The 25,795-nt window shown below is 36.2% G+C and overlaps 1 protein-coding gene across 4 annotated transcripts in view; it reads right to left on the reverse strand.

Moving 5' to 3' along the window:
* LAMA2 (laminin subunit alpha 2) overlaps nucleotides 1–25,795 on the reverse strand; it is a 622,674-nt gene that overhangs the window by 258,396 nt on the left and 338,483 nt on the right. For all 4 annotated transcript variants that reach the window (XM_033235504.1, XM_033235503.1, XM_033235507.1 and 1 more), the window contains exons 13-16: nucleotides 17,804–17,905; nucleotides 15,712–15,923; nucleotides 7,294–7,405; nucleotides 313–426 (exon numbers count right to left, since the gene is read on the reverse strand). In XM_033235504.1, the coding sequence (XP_033091395.1) occupies nucleotides 313–426; nucleotides 7,294–7,405; nucleotides 15,712–15,923; nucleotides 17,804–17,905 (540 nt within the window). The remainder of the gene's footprint in view (nucleotides 1–312; nucleotides 427–7,293; nucleotides 7,406–15,711; nucleotides 15,924–17,803; nucleotides 17,906–25,795) is intronic.

Here is a 25,795-nt window from a genome sequence, read left to right on the forward strand (position 1 = left end):
AGATTTATAGAAGGAAGTAAACCATATATATTCATGGTAGTTATATCTCCAATCATAAGTTATGCCTTAAAATAATATATGTGATTCTAATTTAATTCTTGGACTAATATGAATAAACACTTCTTCATATTCATTAGGAAGATCACATATGAAAGAGCATTCTCAGTTCCAATTCAGTTCAATACAAAGATCTTTGTCAAAGCACTTACTGACTCAAGTGTTTAAGGTCCCCAGGGTAGTAACTGAATTGTAGCATCTGTTGAGATGATTTCAGACTTGTCAATCAGCATCCCCAAAGAAGAGAGCACTTACCAGGCATTCTCCAGTGACGTCATCACAGGACTCCGCATGACCAAAGCACTGACATGGCTCACAGATGCCACCAAAAATGGTGCCGTTAACTCGCCTGTGCCTAGGCCAACAAGACTGAAAGGAAGATAAGGCTTTAGTCGGTCTTGGAGATTAAAACAAAAAGTTGATTTTGTTTGTTTTCTGATAATAGAAAATAACAGGTAGGAAACTCATCAAATGTGCTTGTCAAAGCATTGCCATTATTGACACGTTGCGACAGAGGTATTCTTCCTGACATTGGGGCTTTGCACTGACCTTAGTGTTATTGGCAGGTGTGAGATTAGAGGAAGCATTAGCTTGGTGTCGCTTCTGAAATGGTAAAATAAAGCAGAGATATAAAGAATTGAAATGTGACAGTCTCAAAGTAAAAAGCACAGACAGGAAAATAGAAGAAAAAGTACTGTGAAAAAGGCAGCTGATATAAAAGGACTCATCATATAATCTTAGCCTAAGAGAGTACCCAATGTCATCCCAAGCAATTTTGATTTTCTGGAATGTATTCACTTTCCCACATACTAATTGCCCTTAACTTCATCATTTCCAGAAAATATTTGACATGATTTGGAAGAAAGGCAGCACCCACACTTATATTTGACCACGTACACAGCTAATTTCTACACATATATAATTCATGTATTTCATGCTAAATTTCCTCAATCCTATTATGCTTTGCTATGTATACAAAAAGTTTATGATTTATTTCCCACATACTTTCTTGTTAGTTTACTTGATGGCATTCTTCTATAACTTTGCCTGTATTTTTCATTCCCTGTTTACAATGTGAAACACTTTATTATATAAAAACTGAATTCTGATTAAAACAGGATATTTGCGTCTTAGATTCCCTGTGTCAATGCCTGCTCTAAGTTCCCCGTCATCCTTAATTAAGTTTTTCGTCTGTGGGGATTACTACAAAGTGGATGAGATGCAAAATAAGCACGAGGCAAATACTGCTGCCCTCTAAGAGCTTATGATCCCCCTCCAGTGAAATTGCATCTTGTGGGTTATTTACTATATTTCTGGATGGTTGAGTACAACATCATATATCATGAAAAGCCCATCTTTTTCAGTTGAAAAAGGAAACAAAAGAGCAATCACTGAAGTAATAAAGGATATAGAATTGTGTTATGTGTCCGTGGAAATGTTCCTTCTGCCTCAGGATATGAGGACTCTCAAATCTGAGCATCAATAACAAACACATAAAAACATTATGTACTGATACTTCACATCTGAAAATAAATAAAATAAACTTTCTCTTTAATTTGAGCAGTAACAAAAAAGTGTCAAATTTCTTTTTTTAAATTATTATTATACTTTAAGTTCTGGGATACATGTGGAGAACGTGCAGGTTTGTTACATACATATACACGTGCCATGGTAGTTTGCTGAACCCACCAACCCATCATCTACATTAGGCATTTCTGCTAATGCTATCCCTCCCCTAGCCCCCACCCCCCAACAGGCCCCAGTGTGTGATGTTCCCCTCCCTGTGTCCATGTGTTCTCATTGTTCAACTCCCATAACCAACCCAAAAATTGTCAAATTTCTATCCCGTTCCGTTTCCATTTCTCCTAATTAAATCCCTTCCTATACCTCCCCATTAAATTGTTTGTATCCCTAGATTTATTATAGAAGTGATTTCTTTCTGAAATATGTTCTCACTCATAGGTGGGAACTGAACAATGAGATCACTTGGACTCGGGAAGGGGAACATCACACACTGGGGCCTATCATGGGGAGGGGGGAGGGGGGAGGGATGGCATTGGGAGTTATACCTGATATAAATGACGAATTGATGGGTGCTGACGAGTTGATGGGTGCAGCACACCAACATGGCACAAGTATACATATGTAACAAACCTGCACGTTATGCACATGTACCCTAGAACTTAAAGTATAATAATCAAAAAAAGAAAAAAAAAAGCTGGTGAAGCTACATGTTCATAAGGGGGTAAAAATTAAGGATATTGAGAAAACAGAGAGAACTAATCTGTTTTCAGACAGATATCCATGAAGTTTTCCTTAATATCCAAAAAGTTTCCTTTTTGTTTTAATACTCTGCAAATGCACTACTCATACCACGTCTTCTTTCTTCAATCTTCCCAACTCCTTACACCTCTCTTTTAGCCAGTGATTTTATCTTATTACTCACAGAAAAAATTAAAGCCATCTTTGCACTAACAAGTCCAGAGATCTAAGCATATATCTCCAAACCTTGTTGCCATATTCCCATTCCAAACAAGAGATGTGGGGGATATGGGGTCCTTCTTCCTAAAGGAACATTGCTCCACTTGTCATCTGATTCCAGCACCTGTTTTCTTCTCAATTATTCACTTTCTCTGATGCATTAGTAATAACTTTCTTTTCTACTGGGTCATTATTATCAGCACAAAAAAAATTTGATCTAGTGTCTCCATCAAAAATAAACAAAACACAAATGACAAAACTGTCCTCAACCTCATATAACTTTTCTAGTCATCTGTTTTTCTTTTCAGTAACACTACTCTTAACAGGTATTATATTCCTCACTTCTTTTTCACACTTCATTCCATTCTAATCTGTTTTGTGTCACCACCTCTCAATTAAAACTGCTCTGGTCCTTGTCACCAAATTCCATGCAGCCAAATTTGATGGACGATTCTGCAATTGCATTTTATTTGACCTTTCATCAGCCTGGGGCCTAGCTGACTCCTTTTCCTCCCACAATTTCTTTTCTCAACTTCTATGACATCACACTTCTCAAATTTCTACCATATTTCTTTGCTGTGTCCTCTGCTTTGACCCTGCTTCTTAATGTCAGGAGCTCCTTGGGGCTTGAGTTGGGTTATTTTTCTCTTTTTTTAATCAATTGCACTTTCTCCTGGGTAATTTTATTCAGTTCCATAGTTTATGATGCCTTCCAAAAACATATCTCTAGACCAGACTGACATGCTGAATTTAAGACCTGAATATTATAAATACACATTGACATTTACACTTCACAGTCTTTTCAAACCTAAAATTTCTAAACTGGACTATGGATTCCATACCCCCCCACCCCCACCAACTATTCCTCTCTCTGTCTTCCTCAGCTCAGTACATGACAACACAAGCAACTGATCAATCGTTCAAACTGGTCATCTATGACTCATTCTTAAACTCTTTTTTTTTTTTTTTTTTTTTTTTTTTTTGAGACGGAGTCTCGCTTTGTCGCCCAGGCTGGAGTGCAGTGGCCGGATCTCAGCTCACTGCAAGCTCCGCCTCCCGGGTTTACGCCATTCTCCTGCCTCAGCCTCCCGAGTAGCTGGGACTACAGGCGCCCGCCACCACGCCCGGCTAGTTTTTTGTATTTTTTTTTAGTAGAGACGGGGTTTCACTGTGTTAGCCAGGATGGTCTTGATCTCCTGACCTCGTGATCCACCCGTCTCGGCCTCCCAAAGTGCTGGGATTACAGGCTTCAGCCACCGCGCCCGGCCATAAACTCTTTATTTCTTTAATCTCTCCCCGGACATACAGTCTTGAATCAGTAAGTCCTACTGGTTCTACTATCAAAATATATATAGGATATGATAAGTCTTTTTATATCCCCTGCCATGATCCTAACAGCACCCACTATTATTGTGGTGTTCCACTGCAACTACATATTAACCCTTCTCCTTCCTATCATTCATTCCCTCCTAAGACATGTTCTTCCTACTGTAGCCATAATGCCTTCTTCAAAAAGGCTCATGCCTGTAACCTCAGAAGTTTGGGAGGCTGAGGTGGGAGGATTGCTTGAGCTCAGGAGTTCGAGACCAGCCTGTGCAACATAGTGAGGTCTTGTCTCTATTAAAACAAACAAACAAACAAAAATAGCTGGGCATAGTGGTATACACCTGTAGTCCCAGCTACTCAGGAGGCTGAGGCAGGAGGATCACTTAAGCTCAGGAGTTTGAGGCTGCAGTAAGCTTTGACAGCATCACTGCACTCCAGCCTGGGTGACAGAGCAAGACCCTGTCTCAAAAAACAAGAAATACCCCAAACCCCAACATGTAAAGCAGATCATTACACTACTCCACTTCTCTGCTAAAAGGCTTGCAATGATGTTCCATGCCATGAGAATAAAATGCTCAATTCTTATCATATGTGCAAAACTCCTAATGGCCTGGCATTTCCATTCACATCTTGTCCCACTTTTCCCCTTGCCTACAAAGCTCCAGCCATGCTCCTTCTCTGCAGTCCTTACATACTTACATACTCCACAATCTACACTGCTTCCTTAGCAGCTCTTTTTACATCGTTGTCCCTCTCATTCTTCAACACTCCATTTAGCTGTCACCACCTCAGGAAGCCTTTCCTGACAAACTTTTACAAAATAGGCTTTCTAACCTTCATACAACCACTTGCAGTAACTTTATCATAGAACCCTATTTATTTCACCCTGTTTATTTCCTTCATAGAATTTGTCACATTTATTATATTTGCCTTCTGGCACATTGTTAATGCCACCACTCAATGCAACATCCTTGAGGACAGGTACAATATCTGCATTGTTAATCGTACTATTTTCCATGGGTAGGGTCTTGTTTGTCTCAAAATATATAATCATCAAATACTAGTCAGCTAAATGAAAGTATGAACAAACAAGCAATTCTATGAAGTGGTTAATATTATTTCCATTACATAGAAGAAACTGAGATTGCCCGAAACTCTTTTTTTAGTATCCCACCTGTCTCATCTGTCAGGTGAAATGAATGACGACAGTACTATGGCAGTAAGAAAATTTTTAAAAGATTGAACTGTAGAACACTTTATAAGAAGTCAAGTAGAAACGAGAAAGAGATTCTGAATCAACATTTTGGCCTCAAATGAAGTTAAAGAGAATATCTACAATGGAGTCATTTGATCTGTTTTTGGCTAGAGGTTCTCAGCAAGCTGGACTTAAGACATTAATGGTCTTTGGTGTTTACTCAGCTTTTAAGGGATCCCAGGATATTAGTGATAACAAGGTTAGAATGACTGGTCTTATGAACTACACTTAATTGAAAAGCAAATGAAATAATGAAAGGATAGGACTGAATAATAGAGAATTTAGGGATAGAAAATTTTGATAAAGAAAAAACAAATTTTAGAGAGTAGAAGAAATGAAGAAGTCAGAGAGAAAATTCAAAGTTCCAAAATTCATTGTCTCTTGATTCAACTAAGTTCTTTTATGGATTACAAAGTAACTTTATTTATCAAACAATTCTTGAGTGACAGATACAGGAAGCTTTTATTATCTCTCTCTTCTTTTTTTTTTTTTTTCACACTCAAATGCTTCTATCTATCTGTTACCATTATTTAGCATCCAATTTAAGGTTTCTCCACCCCAGGACACTTTACATCTCTCTCCACTGCAGTAGCTCATCCCTCTGAATGATTATTGTATGTATGTTCTGTAGCACATACTGGTCTCTTAATTACATAGCGCTGAGATCCCATTTTTCCTAGGTATTTATTGTCTCCCTAAACAGATTGCTAGCTCCATAAGGACAGGGATTATGTTGTATGTACTTACTGATAATTTATGCAGGTAAATTTACAGAATTTATCAGACATATCTAGAATGTATCAAAAATATTTTTGACGGAGAGAAGGAAGAGACTAAAAGCATAGCCAATTAAGCAATTGTAATATTCAAGTAATTTTATATTCAAAGGGCTTTTGGAACTTGTATAAAAGATAATGCAAAGGATGAGAATAACATATGTGGAAACAAGCATTAAAACAAGAGTAGAATTAAGTTATGTATTATGCCAATTGAGAGAGGATCTTCAAAGTTCAAATAGAGCAGTCTGGTTGGAATCAAGAGCAAAAGGCTCTTGTTTCATCAAATACAGTGTATGTTTTATATGTAAAATCAAATTTAGGTTGACATAGCTAATTAATATGCATAATTATTTTTATCTTATCTACATGAATTTTGGAAAAGCAAGTACTTCTATAAGTTATATCTAGTTTTATTTCTAGAAAGGTGAATCTGAGCTCAGTTAAAGGAAACACAGCTGTCATGAACATGACTGTGTATCTCTAGATGTATGCATTATTTTTCAAGTACGAGGGAACCGACAAAGCAATGCCTAGAGTATTTCTATAAATGGCATAATGAGGTCGTGTTCTGAAGTGAAATATCTCAGTACACTCAGATGATTCCTTAAAGGCACCATTTTAAAGAAACTAAGCTCCTATTTATCTGCAAGCCATGCCCTCTGTCAAGGAAATAATGTTCACATTTTTGGACCAGGTTTCAAGTAAAACGAATTTTCAGACAATCTAAAAGAAAATATATAGAAGTAAATAAAAAGTGTTACCTTAAGATGACACACTGTGATATTAAGTAAGAACCATTAATCGTATTATAAATCTAGGATATGGAGACAACAATAAATATCTCAAACATTAGGTGCTAAACAAATGAAAGACCTATAGGCAATTTTCTCTATCAAGGTACTTTTTCTATATATTATGTTCTTGACATTCTGAAGATTGTAATGCTTCAGATGATTGTGATTTGGTTGCATTCTTAGAAATGAAGTAGAGGAAGAGTGTGATACATAGAATTAAAAAATGAGAGAAAAGTAAAAAAAAAAATACAGTGCTAAATTTTGGATAACCATTATGATGAAAATGAAGATAAAATATTTTGAAGTGTTATTCTGCTACCATCCAGCATACAATAGATCAAATAGGTAACAAAGACAGAAACATCAGATTTTCAGTCATAGGCAAAATATCTCAGAGAGAAACAGTTACAAGATGAAATTATGTGGTTAATACTCTAATTGAAAGCCACAGCTTTTGGTAGACATTCAAGTTTCTTTTTTAAGTGATACCCATTATTTGTGTAATTATTGATAGAAAAAAACAGCTCTTATTAGAATAGGTTATTGAAAGCAATGTTGAGGGAAGTTTGAATGCACTGAGGATGCATTATTGCAAGCTTACTTCACAAGAGGAGCCAGTATACCCTGGTGGGCACTGACATACTTCTACAGCTGCTGCAACGCTTCCATCAGTAGGATAGGAGACAGCGGATTCAAGGTTAACAGAGCTCAACCTATGGCAGAGGAAAAAATAGATGGTGAATAAGTAAAGTTCTTAGGTATTATACAGCTGTAGGAATCATATAGCAACAATGACATAAATATGAGCCAATTATGTATGCTGAGAAAGGAAGCTGATGAATACTATAACCAAAAGCTCTGGTCGTCTGTCATATTAGGTCGAGTTGGCTCAGTCTAAAGTGCTGACAATCACTACCAACCCCACATGCTGAAGAGATATGAGAATGTTCTTCCTCGTCTCTTGGCTCTTGGCTATGTGCTTTGATTTTCATTTTTTGAAGATAGACAGACATTTTTAAAATCACATAAAGGATTTTTAAAATGAAAAACATTCCAATGACTGCTTGATTTCTTTTAGTGCTTAAACAAGGAAAGCAGAAGTAGACAATATTAACATTCCATCTCAGCTTTTAAATTGAAATAAAAGATGAAACAATTGTGTTTTCTTTTCCTTTGAGATAAACCTGCATGTTTGTCATCAGTATAAGCTAAATTTTCTCAAAATGCTCAGTTGACTGACTTAGAGTGATTTCTGGGATTTGTTTTTGTCCTAAATTAAATCCATTGTTCTCTGTATCTATGGCCTTCATTTTACTGGTACATTTTTACAATCTGGTGATGTTGGTGGAATGATATGGCATAGCTCATTATTTTAGAGAAAAGCTGGTTTGGCCAAATGGAAAATTGGAAAAAATGCTGTCACACACATATTTCTTTTCTTATTATGCATTCATGATTTAAATAAATGTTACCGATATCTTACTTGCTTTTCCTACTTTTGTGTAAAAGGACATTTTAAAAGCTTAATTATTAAGAATACAGTTTTGCGAGTCAAATAGACCAGGATTTATGTCCTTTCTCTGATATTTACCAGCCTTGTGGCCTAGAAGAAAATAACTTATTCTTTCTAGACCTCAATTTTTTCTTCTATACAATGGAGATAATATAATAGTCCATATACCTTGAGCTTGATTTAAAAGGAAAATGAATATAAAGTTCTTATACAATATGTAACACACAGTAGGTTATTATGGAATACTAGACATTTTATTAACCTATTTTCATTGACTGTTGAAACCAAATAAAAATGACTACATGAACATTACAAGAAATACACTTTTTATTATTTGTATCTCCAAATCATTTTGGTGTATGAAAATACTTTTTAAATAAACTCTAAAAGTACATAATTAAATGACTACTATTGACTCATAATAATTACAGTTTTAAACATTACTGATAGACATTTCATAGCATATGATATGCCATCTTGTAACCATAAGAAAGAAGCAACTGATTCTTGCTATTGCCAGCATTTTCAGTTCCTTTCTCAGGAGTGATGGTAGATTTTTATTGATCAGTGATTCACACTTACCAAATAACTTGTTAGATTTGGGAATCAATGCTGGGAATTTGGGAATCAAGCCAGAGAACAAAGCTAAAAGGCTCATTACAAGGTGTAAACGTATCTTCAAAAATGATGATCTTTACCCAAATTGTAAGCTTTTCCGCAATAGATTTCTAAAATTTTCATTGCTTTTACCCCCGCTTTGCTAAGCCTAGACACTTGACAGTACTTTTGAATATGTTTGAGTTCATATATGATCAGGAAGCAGAAAAGGAAATTAACCCTGAAATCACCAAATATAGGCAGTTGGATGGAATCATCCTAGCTGCTGAGTGCTAGGTGGCACCCTCTAAAGACATGCAAATTATCTTTACCTGTAAATAAACTCATCCAACACTATTAATTGAGTGCTACCTTCTCTAGAGGCACATTTTGGACAACTTGGTAGAAGGTCCTAGATTAGGCAAATATCACTGTTCTACAGTGTTTAGGTTACTTGTGTCATCTGAAAAGCATTAAATGTTTTTTTCCCCCTTCACCAAGGAACCCTGTCAATGAAAAATGCAGTGTCACAGGCATTTCTTTTTCTTGTCATTAGTTCAGGTGCAATTCACATCACATAAAATTAAGCATTGTAAATTATACATAGAGAGGAAATTTGATGTTTGGAGTAGGATGGACATTTTCAAACCTATTTAAAATTAAAAAATAAATTGTACAATTCTGCCTTTTAGTACATTTACAATGTTGTGCAGCTACTACATACATCTAATTCTAAGACATTTTGTCAGCCCAAAAGAAAACCCAGAATCCATTAGGCAGTCATTCTCTATTCCCCTCTTCCTCTAACCCCTGTAAGCTAACAATCTGCTTTTGTCGCTATGAAGTTACCTATGCTAGATAATTTCACTGTAGCATGTATCAGTATTTCATTTCTTTTTATGACTAATATTCACTGCATGTACATGCTACATTTTGTTTGTTCATTCATCAGTTGATGAATATTTGGATTGTTTCTACCTTTGAGCTATCATAAATAACGTTGCTATTCATATTCGTGAACACATAATACCTATTTTCAATTCTTTTGGATATATATCTAGAAACAGAATTTCTGGGCCTCATAAGTCTCCTTAACACAACAGGGTTTGGAAGAGTTACTAAACTAAAGACAGTAATTATGTTGGTATAAGCTTATGGGCTACTCCTTGAGAACAGAAACCTGTCCTGCCATCTATACAAGCAACATGATCATCTCCACACATGTTCAGTAGTTCAGTAGACTTTTGTTGAATGGGTGAATTAATGAAAGGATGGATGGATGGGTAGATAGACGAATAGATGTATACAAAAGTAACTGACTAAATACTTAAATAACAAATGAATAGATGAATGGAAAACAGTTCTATTACAATGACTAACACACTCCATGACAAAGGATACAATAAAGCCTACTAACCACATTTCAGACAAATAAAATCAGATAAGTAAAAGACAAATTACTTGTTTGATTTGACATAGAAAATGAACGGAAACTGTTATCGTTAGAACTTGAGGCCAGAGACCAGAACTCACCTGAATGTATTGTGAAATCTAACTGCCTGGAATTAATGGACTGTCACTTGATAAGCCTATAATTCCAATCATTTTAATTTCAGAATTAGATGATTTCATGGTTGATATGCTAGTTGATTATCATACAATAGATCACTATAATTTACTAAACAGCAGATTGATTAACTGTATCTAGATATAGCCCAAGAATTTCTGATATAAAATTGACATGCAACACTTAAAGAAAGATTTCTGGAAATTTCAAAATGGAAGAATGAGCAATTGACTACTTTAAGAAACGGTTTTAAAAAAGATACAAAAACAAAAATATTTTCAGTGAACTGACTAATTTCATTTGTCTTTTGAACAACAGATGTTCCTCTCCTTAATCTGTGGAACCATTTTGAGCTATGAGAAACTTCAACACTCAAACATCCTTCCCAGTAATATTCCACATTAGTATTCACTGAGCAATCCCAATGTTCATTAGGTTCTGCTATTTGTTAAATGGGATTTTAATGTGTTTAACAGTTTCAAGTGTTACTCACGAAGAAGGCTGCAGTTTATTTTTTTTTTCCTTCAATATGGTCATTTTATTGATATCAAGCTACATTCATTTAAATACATAATGTTGACAGTAATAAAACACTGAATTTTGGAGATGCATGAGCTATCAAAGAATTGTCAACTAAGTCAAATGCTTTAGCTGACTTTCTCTTCTTATTTTTATGCCTTGAAAATACAGAAAAGATGATGGATGAAGAGAGAGGACATAATTATACAAGCTACTACAGAAAATATTAGAATTATTTCAGAAATATTGTCCTGGTGCTGCTTTAAAGATTGTTCTTAATATTTTTGTTTTACTACATTTCCCACCAGAGTAAGACATGCTATATTATACTAAAACAACCGGCTCAAAACATTATACTTTAAAACAACAAAAAACCCTTGATGTTACAATTGTCTTTTTTCTATATATATAGAGAGCAAGATATTTTATCTACACATTTTCAATCTCACATCAAGTAAGAGCAGTAACTGACAGAATCTGATACTTTTGCAGCAATTTATTAAAAGCGTATTAAATGCTAACACAAGAATTCATCTCTTTCTTCTTAGTTCTACCAGTATGCACTGTGCACACTTCTGCACTATTTACATGCACTGTGCACACTTCTTCTGCACTATTTATATTACCATAAATGTACAGTATGTATATATATATATATCTGTCTTCTCTGCTGTAAAATGCCTTCTTTGAATTGAATGATCATTTGTCCACCTTTGTATCCTTATAGCCTAGCCTAGAATGACTGCTTCTTAATAGTTACTACTTACTGTCTACTATCTTCTGTGCACTATGATACAGGCTGAAAAGACATTTCATTTAAGTATCAATAAACAATTTAACAACTCATGTCTAGTCACATTTACAAATGAAGAATCTGAGGCTCAGAGGAGTGAAGAGCCTTGTCCAACATAATACCATTAGCAAAGGGTGCAGCATAGATTCAAACCCAAGCACGACTCCAAAACCAGAGATCTCCTTGTCACCCTGCATTGCCTCCCAACATATGCTAGATACTATTTCAGGTGCTTAATATACATTGTGTTTTCACTTAATTGCCAATCTTGAAATTTAGACATTGTTTCTGCCATTGTATAGAAGAGGAACTGAGATTTAGAGAGATAATCATGGAAGGTGCTCAGTAAATATTTGCAGACTGAACGAATCGAATACTTATGGAATAGCATTGGGAGGTGGTCAAAGATAATGTAGGGTAAAATTTTGGCTGCACCTCTTACCAATAGCCGGATGCCAAAGGAGCTGCAAAAATCTTTTTAAGTCCTAGTGTAATCAGCAAAATGTCTTCAAAATGTAGTTATCCAAATCATTAACTTCAGAAGGCAGAGGTACACTGTGTACCTATCAGTACTATTTATATGGTTATCAAAGACTCCTTTGCTTACAAGAATTTTTCTAGATTATTATATAAATTCTGTATAATCTCTTTTGATCCCAAACCCCAAAATTTACACTAAAAGTTGTGTAAAAATATCTTGCCTTGAAAATATTTTGTATTTATTTTCAAGCAATACTCATGAGTTGTATCAATGATAAAGTCATGATGGACTCGGTTATGCTGTGGTAACAACTCCAAATTCTCAATGGCTTCACAGAAAACAAAGGCTTACTCATGTAAAATCCTCTACAGGCCTGGGTGACTGTTAGGGCAGGTGACCTCTGTGTGCTAAATCTGTATTCCAGGCTGTTCTTTTTTTTTCTTTTTCTTTTTTGACAGAGTGTCCCTCTGTCATCCAGGCTGGAGTGCAATGGCGCGATCTTGGCTCACTGCAACCTCCGCCTCCCAGGATCAAGCCATTCTACTGCCTCAGCCTTCTGAGTAGCTGGGATTACAGGCGTGCACCACCATGCCTGGCTAATTTTGGTATTTTTAGTAGAGACAGGGTTTCACCATGTTGGTCAGGCTGGTCTCGAACTCCTGACCTCGTAATCTGCCCGCCTCGGCCTCCCAAATTGCTGGAATTACAGGCACGAGCCATCGCACCTGGCCCCAGGCTCTTTTTTAATCTTCTGGTTGCTGAGTAAGCTGCAGAGAGTCTCACATTGGAAATTCAACGTCTAACCCAGGGGGAAAAAAAATACATTTCTGCCACAGTTCATTGGCTAAAAAAAGTCATATGACACATCTACCCTCCAGGGTTAGAGAAATGCAATATCTCTTATGGATGAGATTGGAAATTTGGTGAACTCTACTAATGTCTACTGTAAAGTAAGAGAAAAATACATTTTGTGCAGAGTTCTGTATCTAATGAGGTGCTTCATAAAAGCCTTTCTTAATTTAAAGACCAAGGATGTTACTAAATCCAAGGCTTGGAGAATTTAAAGGAGAAAGATGCACAGTTCAGTTAGGTCAATTTCTCTTATACTCTTAAAAGAAGAAGGAAAAGTGCTCTACTTTTGCCTTCATCTTTCTAGTGAGGACAGTGAGAAGAAAATTAATTATTTTATCTAATAAGTATCAGGATTCTGGAAAAAAATGACAGTAAGAACTATCATATGTATGGAAATACCAGTATGTGCCTTTCTCTAGAGGTCTCTAAGTCTTAATGGTATTTGGAGAAAACGTGATCCTTTGGGATGAAGTAGGTAAGATAGAAATGCTTCATATTTGTATGCTGGGTTATCACTAGCCAAGTGCTTTTGCAGCTCTGTAATTCAATTCTTGCGGCGACCTTTTGAAGTTGGCAGGGCAATTGTCCTCCTCCTTATTTTACAGATGAAGTGATTGAAGTCCAAAGAGGTCAAAACCATACTTATGTTTACAACTATTAAATAGCTGACTTGAAAACAAAAGTCAAAATCCTTGACCCGCAGTCCAGTTCTCCTTCCGTTATACAATTCCATCTAACTATATAACTGGAGGAACCTAAGCCCATTTGCTGAAAGAACTGCCATGGAAGTAAATCCACTGTAAATATGTCTAAATATGAATTTTTGTTGAGCTTCAATTTACTCGTGCTTGCACACAAACAGTATACCAAGTCGGAAGCCTACTGTGGAAGACAAGTTGAAATCAATTCAAGTAATGTTTTGCAAATATGACTCAATCTACTAGTAGATCAAAGGTCATATATAACGAGCTTACTGACTGACTCCAGATTCATGCTCACTTTCAGCTCACCTGAGTGGGTAGGAGTTTCAAATCTGACATTGGCTTTTACTTACTGAACCACAGTGCTTTAGGTGATACAGGTGACAGAAAGTAGCCACCTACTTGGATTAGTTCTTTTGCCATTTCACAGAGTCGCACTGTGAATGCATTCCTCCTGTATGGCGAAACCTCAGAAGACTGCGAATGAAACCAGTGATTTTAAGATGGATAGACACTGAAACTGTCTGACATAAATCAGGGGGAAATGTCTCTGTATTAACTAGCATGAAAAGCAATGCTGACAAAAATAAATAAGGCCCCCTAGCCACTTTTTTTTTTCAATTTGGTTGTCATTCATTTTGAAAGCTGGAGGACTCTTTGTACTGTTTAAACATCATGACAATCTCTATTTACTAAATGGGAAAAACATAATTAATTCCTAAGTGCTGCTTCTCATCTCCATGGCATTTTAACCCAGCTTCTAGAAGAATTGCCTATGCAAAAGAGGTACATTGTTTGGCAATGGTTCTGTTTATGATTCTGCAGTTCTCTCCTTTGGGAAATGGTAATAATGATTAGACTAAGTTGAAATATTACCAGTGAAAGGCAAACTAGGCAGCACAGGGAAATGATGGGGCACAGGGAGGTGAGAGGTGGTAGTGTCAGCAATAAAAACTCCAATACTGGAGGCATTGCTTTCATTAAAGGTATACTGTGTTGTCAGGCTGGGGTCACATTTGAACATCTAACTTAATCTGATTTAGAAGGAATTTCCTATGACATCCTGTGTTACTTATTATTAGAGTAGAAAAGGAGAAGGGTAAAGAGCCCATTCAGACACAGTTGAACTTAAAATTCTGTCAGATAAAAATGTCATTGTTTTAAAAATAAAAAAAGATAGCAGCCTACAGCAGTTAATCAGACACAAGCAGATTTGGTTCAAGTCAGAGAGTTTGCTATTTAAAAAACAAGGGGGAGCGGGGGAGAACAAGAAAAAACTGAAAGTGTTCTAGGTGATGAGCACTTTCCTAATTATCACGTATCATGTTAACAAAGACTCTGAAAAGTAGGCATTAGTATATCTACTTTACACTGGAAAGAAACGTTCCTCGAGGCCTAATCATTTGCCCAAGGTCACACATACAATAAGCAATAAAGCTTATTGAATTTCTACTCAGTTTGGCTCCAAAGTTCATATTCTTTCCTTTATACCATGTGGCTGTTATAGTCTTAAAGTGTTTTATAGTGAGATCGGTGGTTACTTAAATGAAAAGACTTACGTTTCTTATTACAATCGATATACTATTAAGCCAGAAACTAGTTAACAACCACTGGAAGGAAATATTTTAGAAACCGCTTTCCGAATAAGGGTGCCCTGGAAAGTATATCTTTTAGTTTCCCACTCTGAGCCATCATAAAGGAGACTTTATTTTCCAATATAACATTTCTCAATATAGGAATCATTATTGATCACATGTTCTGACACAATTGTGAACGAATCATCAATAATACTAAAAACCGAGACGAATTTATTCTGGGCATTTAAAACTGTAAAGGTTTAAGAGGAAACCCTTTCAGAAAACTAGGACTCTGTTCTTATCTGCTCTTTGAAGACAGCAAATCCTAGGTGCCTTAAAAAATTCACTACTGGGGCAGCTCCTGCACCTTTGCCCCAAAGCAAATGTGTGAACGTTGGAGGTGCAGTTCTTGATTTTACCTGAAGATGGCATCCATCCCAAAGCTGTATGTGATTTGTAGGAGGACTCTCTTCAAATTCGCAAGTACTGTCATAAATTCCTTTCTACTGACTGGAAAATGTGTGCCATGTATGGTAAATGATTCTTCTTTAAGTAATAATACATTAATATGTTCTTCAGATGGGTGCAGGTACACCTCATCTTGGGCTGTGCTGATTCTCAAGTCATTACCCTAAAGGGAGGCAAAAAAAGAAAGCAAAAAGGGTAAAACTGAAAAGAGGGCACAAAAGTGTCAAACATATCTATATTTGGATCCTCCACCCTCAATAGACTTTTAACTTTTTAAATTTATGTTTATTTTTTATTTATTTATGTTTTTTGGAGACAGAGTCTCGCTCTATCCCCCAGGCTGGAGTGCAATGGCGTGATCTCCGCTCACTGCCACCTCTGTCTCCCAGGTTCAAGCAATTCTCATGCCTTAGCCTCCCTAGTAGCTGGGATTACAGGTGCCTGCCACCAAGCCTGGCTAATTTTTTGTATTTTTAGAAGAGGTGAGGGTTTTGCCATGTTGGCCAGTCTGGTCTCAAACTCCTGACATCAGGTGATCCACCTGCCTCAGCCTCCCAAAGTGCTGGGATTACAGGTGTGAGCCACCACGCCCAGCTTTAGTAGACTTCTATTTTTGGGCTGGCTTTCCCTATCATTCAGGGAATATATTTGTGGTATACATGAAGGGAAGGCAATGCAATTTCAATATTAACCTTAGCCAAATGCATTATGAAGCATATGCTTCTTGCTTCTTGGTTTGGCATGATGTTAGTTCCCCATTAACTAAAATAATAGCTACCTGACAACTCATAAACATATATGTGATTACAAACACCTCAAATTGACAAAAGTGCACAAAAGTTACATATTTCAAATATATTATTTTATGATGGATGTGGGTTGTGTAGAACAATAGGGAAAGAAACTTAAAACTGAATTAAGCTATTGTTTTAAAGGAACTTTCTACTTGGAAAAAAACAAACAATAAAAGAGACTGCAGTCTAATTCTCAAAACAGGATAATGGCATCTAAGGAGTATATTGAATGACCTATGACATTTAGGTAATCCTTCTTGTCTTAGTTCATTCACATGAATGCTACGTAATTTCACCCAACTCTTTGCATTTAGAGAATTCCCTTCATCTTAAAGGAATTCCAAAGTATACATCTAGTTGCCATAGATATACACACACACACACACACACCACACACACACACAGAGAGAGAGAGAGAGGAGAGAGAGAGAGACATAGAGAGAGAGAGAAAGAGAGAGCAAGAGCAGACCACTTCATCCAATACTGGAAAATGTCCATTTTGAGAAAAGAATTTTTTATTTTGTCATAGATTCCCATGTATGAAAGTTCCAAGACAGAAGAACAACAGAGCCTGGTGCTAAATTAACATCTACCCATTTGGAATCACGAACATGCATGCACGTGTGTGCCTCTGAATATGTATCAGTGTCGAGGGGAGGGGCTACATTATTGGAAAGAATGGATATGATAAGAAAGGGTGGCAGAGAGCCTCTAAGGAAACTTCAGGCTTAGAGCATTTTGAAATTGCCTATGGCCCTTAAAATCTTGAAAGCAAGTTTCTCCTGTACCTTTCTTACCTAAAACAGGATTTTGAAGTCGAGATTAAACTATCGCTAAATAAACAAGCTTCCTGTTTCATTTTATTTTATCTAATGTAATCAAGGAAGTAGACAATAAAATCTACCTGGAAGCAAGCTAAAATGAGAAAAACACAACTATGTAAATTAGCATGTACCTAAACACTTTCATAATATTTATATTTTGGAAACATGGTTCTTATGTTTGAAATTTCATTTCAAGTCTGGTCTAGAGTTCTCCCTTATCGTTCAAACCCAACAAATATACTCAATCTTCTAGATATGTCTCAGAGTGAAACATAAGAGTGGCATTAAAAACTCCTAAGGTATATATTTTTAGTAGTCATGTAAGTCAATGTCAAACAAGGCAGGTAAAAAATACAGTACTGGTAACCTCAAGTAACATAAGGAAGTAACATGGGTGAACATCAATGATGCTCTCAGTACTCTACCTCCAAGATAATCATAAACTGGAGAACATGTTCTGTATCTTCTTCCTCTTCTTCCAGGTCATATGATATGGTAAATGTCAACTGTCCTCCTACTGCTGGGAGCTACAAGACAGAAGATGCATAATCATTACAGGATAGGAGATGGGCTATTAAATCATATTTTACTTATTGTTGTATAAGAATTTTATTGTTCTAGAGGGCAGTATTTACAAGAAGCAGAAATCACTGGAGTATGGAGTGGGAACGATAGGCATTTATTTAGGAGTAAGCTTTTACAAACCTTACTCATCAACTGCAAGGCTGACATAAACATAAATTTATGTATTATTTTCCCCAGTATTGCAGGCTTGCTGAAATAGGTTAAGTTCCATGAAGCCAAACACCAGACTCTCCTGTCATCTTCTTAGTCTATAGTTTGAGCTTTACAAATCCCAGAGAACGATCTTTGTCAAAATTGGGAGATTTCTACCCATCCCTGAGTGTCACTCACTTTCTGTGAGTCTGTATTCTTTCAACAAAGACATCCCTCCATTTGACAGGCACTTTACATAACCCATACACTAAGCTGAGAAATGTTATTGGTCAAAGAAAAACAAAAGGTTAGCAGCAAGTTTTATTTTATATTAAAATTCAATCAAAACAGCCAAAGAAGGTATACTTTCCTCTGTGCAATTTAATAGGCTTAGTTTGAATAAATATTATCCACTTTTCATTAAGAGAACTTCTTTCCTTCTAACATACATGCCAAGCCCCATGTAATATACACTTGAGGTTTACATTTTTTGACATTGACAGTCACCTTGTAGAAATTAAGAAAAAAATGGGAAAGCAAGATCATTTATAGGACAGGAATCAAAATTGAAGTTGTGAGTGACAGATTCAATGCAAATACTGCAATCCTTTTTTTAAAATTCCACTCCAGCACTGTAAATAGAGACATTCATAAAACAAAGCTGATGATCTGTATTCTGCTGCTTGCTTTGTGCTGACATGCAGAGACCTGGCTTCGCAGGGTTGGCTCTCTATGGCCTTTCATGGCCGACCCTGACCAGAAAGCAATTCCGGGCTGGGAGTGCACTGGATGGAGGAGGAGGAACCCTGATTCCTCTTAGTGTTCCACAGAGAATGTCACATAGCTCGCTATGGCTGATTAAACAGGATTTTATATTACAGCTCTGCAATGTCTTCTAAGAGCTTATTACGTGGGGCTCTATAAGGAACTTAAATTCAGAAAACTGATTCCTCTAATCCACTGAGAAATGGCCTTATTCTAATGTCTTTTCACATGTAAAATAATAAACATCTGCCTGGACTACAGCACCTGGCATTATTGTGAGTAATGAGGGGTGAACCTATGTGGAAGATTTTAGGTTCTATTAAGATAAACATCCAAAATTTCGCATAGCATGCTTCTTCAGATCAGCTACACATTTTCTCAATAAGAGGATTCTAGAAAGGCAGGAGAAAAAAAAGTTTTACATTGTATATATTTCAAAAAAAAGAATGAACTATTTAGAATTTTCTAAATTAATAAATATATTTGAAAGGAGGTTTGGGAAGAATATTGGGATATAGACCTATAATGTTCCAAAACTTTTGAGCTTCCAAATCTATTTTGATTATTTAAAATTTGAAGTACATGCTATTTTTCTTGAATATGGCTTCTCTAAAAAGGAAAGAAAAATATCAACTTAATATATGAAATCACCATATATGCTCAAATAAAATACATTTTGAATTAAGGATAATTTTCCATTTAGTCAATAAAAAGAGTCAAATTGTGTGTAATCTGAATGTCAAAACTGTTAGGACTATAGATGAAGTAGAAAAAGATCACCTATAATATCTGATTTGCTAATGTGTTTTTCATATCTATTTATAATAAAGTCACATATAATGTAAACTTGCAGCAGTCCCCAACCTTTTTGGTATCAGGCACTGGTTTCATGGAAGACAATTTTCCCACGGACGCAGAGGAGGGGTTTTGGGATAAAACTGTTCCAGGTCAGATCATCAGGCATTAGATTCTCATAAGGAGCATGCAACCTAGATCCCTCGCATGTGCATTTCACAGTGAGGCACATGCTCCTATGAGAATCTAACGCCTGATGATCTGACGGGGTGGACCTCAGGCAGTAATGCTCACTTGCCTGATGCTCACCTCCTGCTGTGTGGCCCAATTCTTAACAGACCATGGACCTGTATACCCCGTGGGGTTGGGGATCCCTGACATAAAGTAAAATAGTAAGAGAGAGAAATTAGAGGTCGAGAAAGGGTGAAAGACGAACAAATAAATATGCAGAAAAATAGCGGTGCCTTACCCATGTCAGAGATAATATAAAACATGAACTAAGGAATAGAAATAATTTACCTTATTCTGCTGAGGGCTAATAAAAATAGCAACAATAGTAAAACATTGTTTTAGCTCATATTCCATAAAATAATTTTTTTTCTAAACTCTCTTGTGTGTCTCTGATATTCATGTTTGTCATTATTACAACATATTTTGAATCGCCTGGAAATTGTCATGAGTGAAGCTGTTTCACTTCCACTTAAGTTGTGTGAAACACAGACCATTTAAAAAATTTTCAGGATACTGTTACTAGATGTTTTTTCCCAAGCCACGAGTACTTATTTACAATATTAGAATCAATATCGTTTTCAGTCACCCTAAAGGTATGTGTTTATGATCACATTTATATAACCAGTTAGTCAAGTACTTACTTAAGTAATTCTTTCTTTCTTTACTTTTTGAGATAGAGTCTTACTCTGCCAACAAGCCTGGAGTAGAGTGGCTCAATCTCAGCTCACTGCAACCTCCTCCTCCCAGGCTTAAGCAGTTCTTGTGCCTCAACCTCCTGCGTATCTGTGACTACAGGTGTGTGCCACCACGCCTGACTAATTTTTTGTATTTTTTGTAGAGATGGGATTTTGCCATGTTGGCCAGGATGGTCTCAAAATCTTAACCCAAGCAATCTACTCACCTCTGTCTCCCAAAGTGCCACTACGGTGTGAGCTACTATGCTCAGTCACTTAAGTAATTCTTAAAAGGATTGCTTAAGATATCACTCTGCAATTTAGAGGTTGTACCCCTAGGAATATTAACTTATTATTTTTAAAATTCCTTTCTTTCTATTTTTTCTTCAACTCCACAATCTTTCCATAAGCTGTAAAATCAAGCTTTTCCTGGTGTTGTCTCCAGCTAATGTGTCTTCCCCAAAGAGTACATACCATTGTATAAGAGACTTTGCAATGAGTCAGTTACAGGACAACACTTTTTTTTCTGAAGGATGCTTTTATTCAGGGAAAAAGCTTCGAGAATATTCTGAGTATACATCATCCTTTCCTCTTGCTTTAGATGAAGAATTCTCTACCTCTTCTCCATCTGTCCACTCCTCCATGTTCCAGGTGCCACCTTTGTTTGGTGCCTCCTTGCCCACGCTTCTGCACTCTCTTAGAAACCCTTCATTATCCTAACGTTTACTCTTTCCTTCAAATCCCATGTGCACAGGGTTGCCAATCTCTATTGTCTCCTCCAGCTCTCACCTATGGTTATTTATTAGTTTCACTATCAAACTTAGAGATATGGGGCATCACATTCAGTTTCTGTCTTCCCATACATCCATGTTTTCTAATTTTTATCTTCTGTATCCTGTTGACTGCCTTTGGTACTCCATTAGAAGTGAGTCTTGAAAGGTCATTTATAAATTCTGTGTAGCAACCACTAATGGCCCTGAGGTTGAGTTTCATTCTTAATCTTTATGATTAAGAGTCAAGATTCTTATGATTCTTGACTCCCTTGTCTTTCATTACATTGAATTTTCCTGGTACTCCTTCCCCTGCTCTGGTCATACCTCTGTCTCACTTATAGACACTTTTTAAAAATTCTCTACTCAGTGATTGATACCTCTAAAACCTTTCTCACTCTTTTTTGATTATCATTTCATATGGATTCCATTCTCATAGATTAACTACCATGTTTTTACCTGGTCCACCAATCTATATCTTCTGGCCTGTCCTGTGTTTCTCTGTTAATTTTCTCTGGCCTGTATAAAAAAGTACCAGAGATGAAGTGACTTAAACAACAGAAACTTATTATCTCACAATACTGGAAGCTAGAAGTCCAAGATCAAGGTGTCAACAGAGTTGGTTTCTTTTGAGACCTCCCACCTTAGCTCATGGATGACTGCCTTCCCTCTGTTTCTTCACAGGGACTTCCCTCTGAGTGTATCTGTGCTCTAATTGTGTCTTGCTATAAGAACACTAGTCATATTGGATCAGGGTCCACCCTAATGACATCATTTTAACTTAATTACCTCTTAAAAGATCCTATCTCTGAACAGAGTCATATTCGGAGGTACTGAAGATTAACACTTCAACATATGACTTTTGAGGGAATGCAGTGTAGCCCATAACAGTCTTTTACTGAATTACTTTCCAATAATGTCTTAAACACTCAACATACCCTAAGTTAATCTCATTATCTAGATCTTTCTGGGAGCCAAACTTGATCATTTTCTCAATCTCCATGATTGGGTCAAGCCACATGCTTTATTTTTCTATTTTAAATTAGAAAACTCATAAGTGAATCATATTTTTTAACTTTATTATTTATATCAGATTAGTCCTTCAATCTATTCTCTTGAAATATTTCTAGTCTAACTTTCCATTCCCAATGCCATATCACACCAACAAGGTCCTCATCAAGAATCTGAATTCATCTCTCTGACTTCAATCTTTTTGATGGGGAAAGTTTAATCAGCTATTACACATGTTGTTGCACTTCCCTAATGAAGATTCTCCAATGGCTCTGGGATCCCTAATGTCATTCAAGTTTCTGTGTAGTTTCAATGACTCTAGGATCTATCTACTCCCATGTTCACAAACTGTGTGTAGAAGTGCCCCAGGGTGCTGCAGGGAACTCATAAAGGCACAGTGGAATATTATAAACATTTGAAGGAAACACAGCAATACTAAATATCTGTTGGGCACTGCAACAACTAATTCAAGGTGGTTCACAAATTGAAACCTTAGAACATGCTATATTCCATTTAAGGATGTTCTCAACATTTTGAGCCATGTTTTTGCTTACTTGTACTTTAGGCCATCTTATATCTTATTAAGAAAGGTTTTCAGGGGAGACTATAATTAAAAGCAAGAACTGCACAAAAGTCAATGTGGGAAAGGAAATAAGGATAGCATTATCCAATCTGATACTCCAGTTTGAGAAGGCATATACCACAAAGGTACCACATATATACCAAAGGTACCACATCCCATCAGTAAGTAATTCTGGTTATTCATGAAAAAAATTATTATTTTCTGTCCATTTTCTTTCTAAACAATTGCTAGGTTGTTAGAACATGAATATTTATTAAGTTGTTTGGCACTAACTACTTAAGAAATAGAACAGTGGCTTATTTCTGTTGGCCAAGGAGGCACTATGAAAAAATCATGAATACACTATGAACATTCTGAACTGAGAATGTTTGGGTATGTCTGATCTAGCCTCTTTTTATATTTATCCATTCTGTTACTTAGATTTTTAAAAACAAATTTCCTGTCAGAATTCTCATTCTTATAGCTCTCTGATCATTCAAATGCTTTTCTTTGTTTACTTAGCTGATGTTTCACTAGTAAGAAGACTAAGGAAAAAAAGTTTTTAGTTATATTTTCAAAGTCTGATGAGGAGTCAGTGGCAACCACAGTAAATAAGGGAGCTAAAAGATTCCAAACAGGAGAACTCTGTATAAAAAAATTCATCCATTAACATTCATTGAAAATTTCTAACAAAATATAAGTGGTCTTGGTAAGTTATATATACTATATACAACTGTAATTTTCCACATTTTTGGACTTTGCAGACTCATTTATTAATTTTATGAGTCTTTCATAAAATTGAGCGTCTTCGAGACTTTCAAATTAGTTCATTTTGGGGGACGAAATGGTTTCTCTGATTTTACAGAGCACTGTGTGTTCAGCCAATAGAACATTTCATTTTTTCCTGCTATTTAGGAACTAAGCTGTCATTGTTCTATTGACTAGAGAAATATGGTTTTCCATAGGTAGAAGTAAGTGCAATTTTAGTTCACTTTGAGGTAATTCTTATATTTGCTGGATGGATATTTACTAGAGATGAAAATTATATCTCTTTTCAATACAAAGAGAAAGTGAATTTAGTGAGAGCAGTTCATTCCATTTCATAAGGGTCTCCAAAGGCTTGGCCTTTTCCCTCTTTCTCCATATCTACTAAGGGAAATTCTCTTGAGGGAGATTCAGATATCAAATTGAGAAGGCACTGCAGGAAAAATGTACCACCATTCCTGGAGATGGTTCTGGGCTAAGCCATTCACTTTCCTGTTCTTCAACTTCACCCCATTAAGAAAAGAACAACACAAGTAGCTGTTTCCCATGAGTACCTGTTTTAATTCTACCTTCGGGGGAAAAAACCAGCTTGTTTACAAGTAATATTATCATTACTATGCAATGTATAACCTAATGTCACAAATAACAATATAGTGTGCATGGTGCACATTGCATTAAAGATTTAATGAGGCAGGAAAGTTTTCCCACATGACTGGAAAAGGCTAAAAGGTAATTTATAAAACTAAGCTTCATAAAAGAATTTAGCAGTAGGCTACTAGTGGTCTGGCCTCTTTTTTTTCCTTCTCAAATTCAAGAAATATGAATTGAGGAATGAAGGATGGGATAGCCTATTGAGGACAATGTATCTGGAGAGGAAATCTTTTTCATGAAATAAGCCTGGAACATTTGGTTCTCTGATGTCAGATTATCATCACTGTTATTTCACTAAATGGGGTGTAAAACCTAATATTTGCTTTTGCTTACCAGAGCAAATATTTCAGGAGGGATACACAAAAATCAAATGAGAAAAAGGCTTTGTGATAGCAAGCAGGATAAATTAAACATACCTGTCAATTTCCATTCAGGATCACAAACAGGGCAAGCGATTCATCTTCTTAGATTCCAAAGCCCCTGAGTCTTAAACTCTGAAAAGGTATCCCTCCCATAAAAGTGTTTATTCATGCATCTATTTGTAGAGCTCTCTTTTATCATAGAAACACTGTTTCACTTCAAGGTTTTGTTATTTCCTTCAGTGTATTTATAAATTTGAGATAAGAACAGATTTCTCTTCTTTAAAAGCTCAATAATTATTAGAATAGAACATAAACAAGAGGATTGTAGAATTAGAGAACAGGCAGAATTTACATGAGAGATTTTAAAGTTACATCATCCTTAATGCATAGAAAATGGACCAGAGTTGTAGGTGTCAAACAGAGACAATACATTCTAGAAAAGTTGGTTTAGAAGGGAAGAAACTGAGTTATGCAGTCCAGGGGAGACAAATAAAACACCTGAGGAAACATCCTGCCTTCCTGCATTCATTTCTCTCTTCCTCCCTTTTTTTTCCTTCCTATCTGCTTTTCTTGCCCTCTTTTTTTTCCTCCTGTTACCCATCTTCTCCTTAGCTTTCTTCTTCGTCTCCTTCTCCTCTTCCTCCTTCTTCTTCTTTTCTTTTTCTTCTTGTAGACATTAGACTGTTTTGATAGCATTTCTTTTCACAATAACTATGTCCTTTTACACGTGCAGTAATTAGAAATGGCTGGGAAAAGGCCTGAATTTGGGATTTTTTTTTTTTTCCTTTTCAATGTGACTACTACAATCAGTTTAACCTGATAAGATAATCTGTATTGGGTGACCTAAATTGCAGAAGTATAAAAGGTAGTGATGAAAACTATGAATGTGACAGGGTCAAGGACATAGTTCTGGGACAGACCACCAGAGATACTGCCTCAAGTGTAACTAACACTGATTGCTTATCAGTGTCCTAGAAGCTCAGCCATTCCACTGCCCACAGGACTACTCACTCATATTATTTCTTCCCAATTTCATATAACTCCACGTTCTCATCAACTACAGCCTAGTCAATATACAATAAACAAAACCCAATTCAATGTTTCTTATTGTTAA

This window comes from Trachypithecus francoisi, unplaced genomic scaffold (genome assembly GCF_009764315.1).
Source record: "Trachypithecus francoisi isolate TF-2019V2 unplaced genomic scaffold, Tfra_2.0 Lachesis_group15, whole genome shotgun sequence".
Classification (NCBI taxonomy): domain Eukaryota; kingdom Metazoa; phylum Chordata; class Mammalia; order Primates; family Cercopithecidae; genus Trachypithecus; species Trachypithecus francoisi.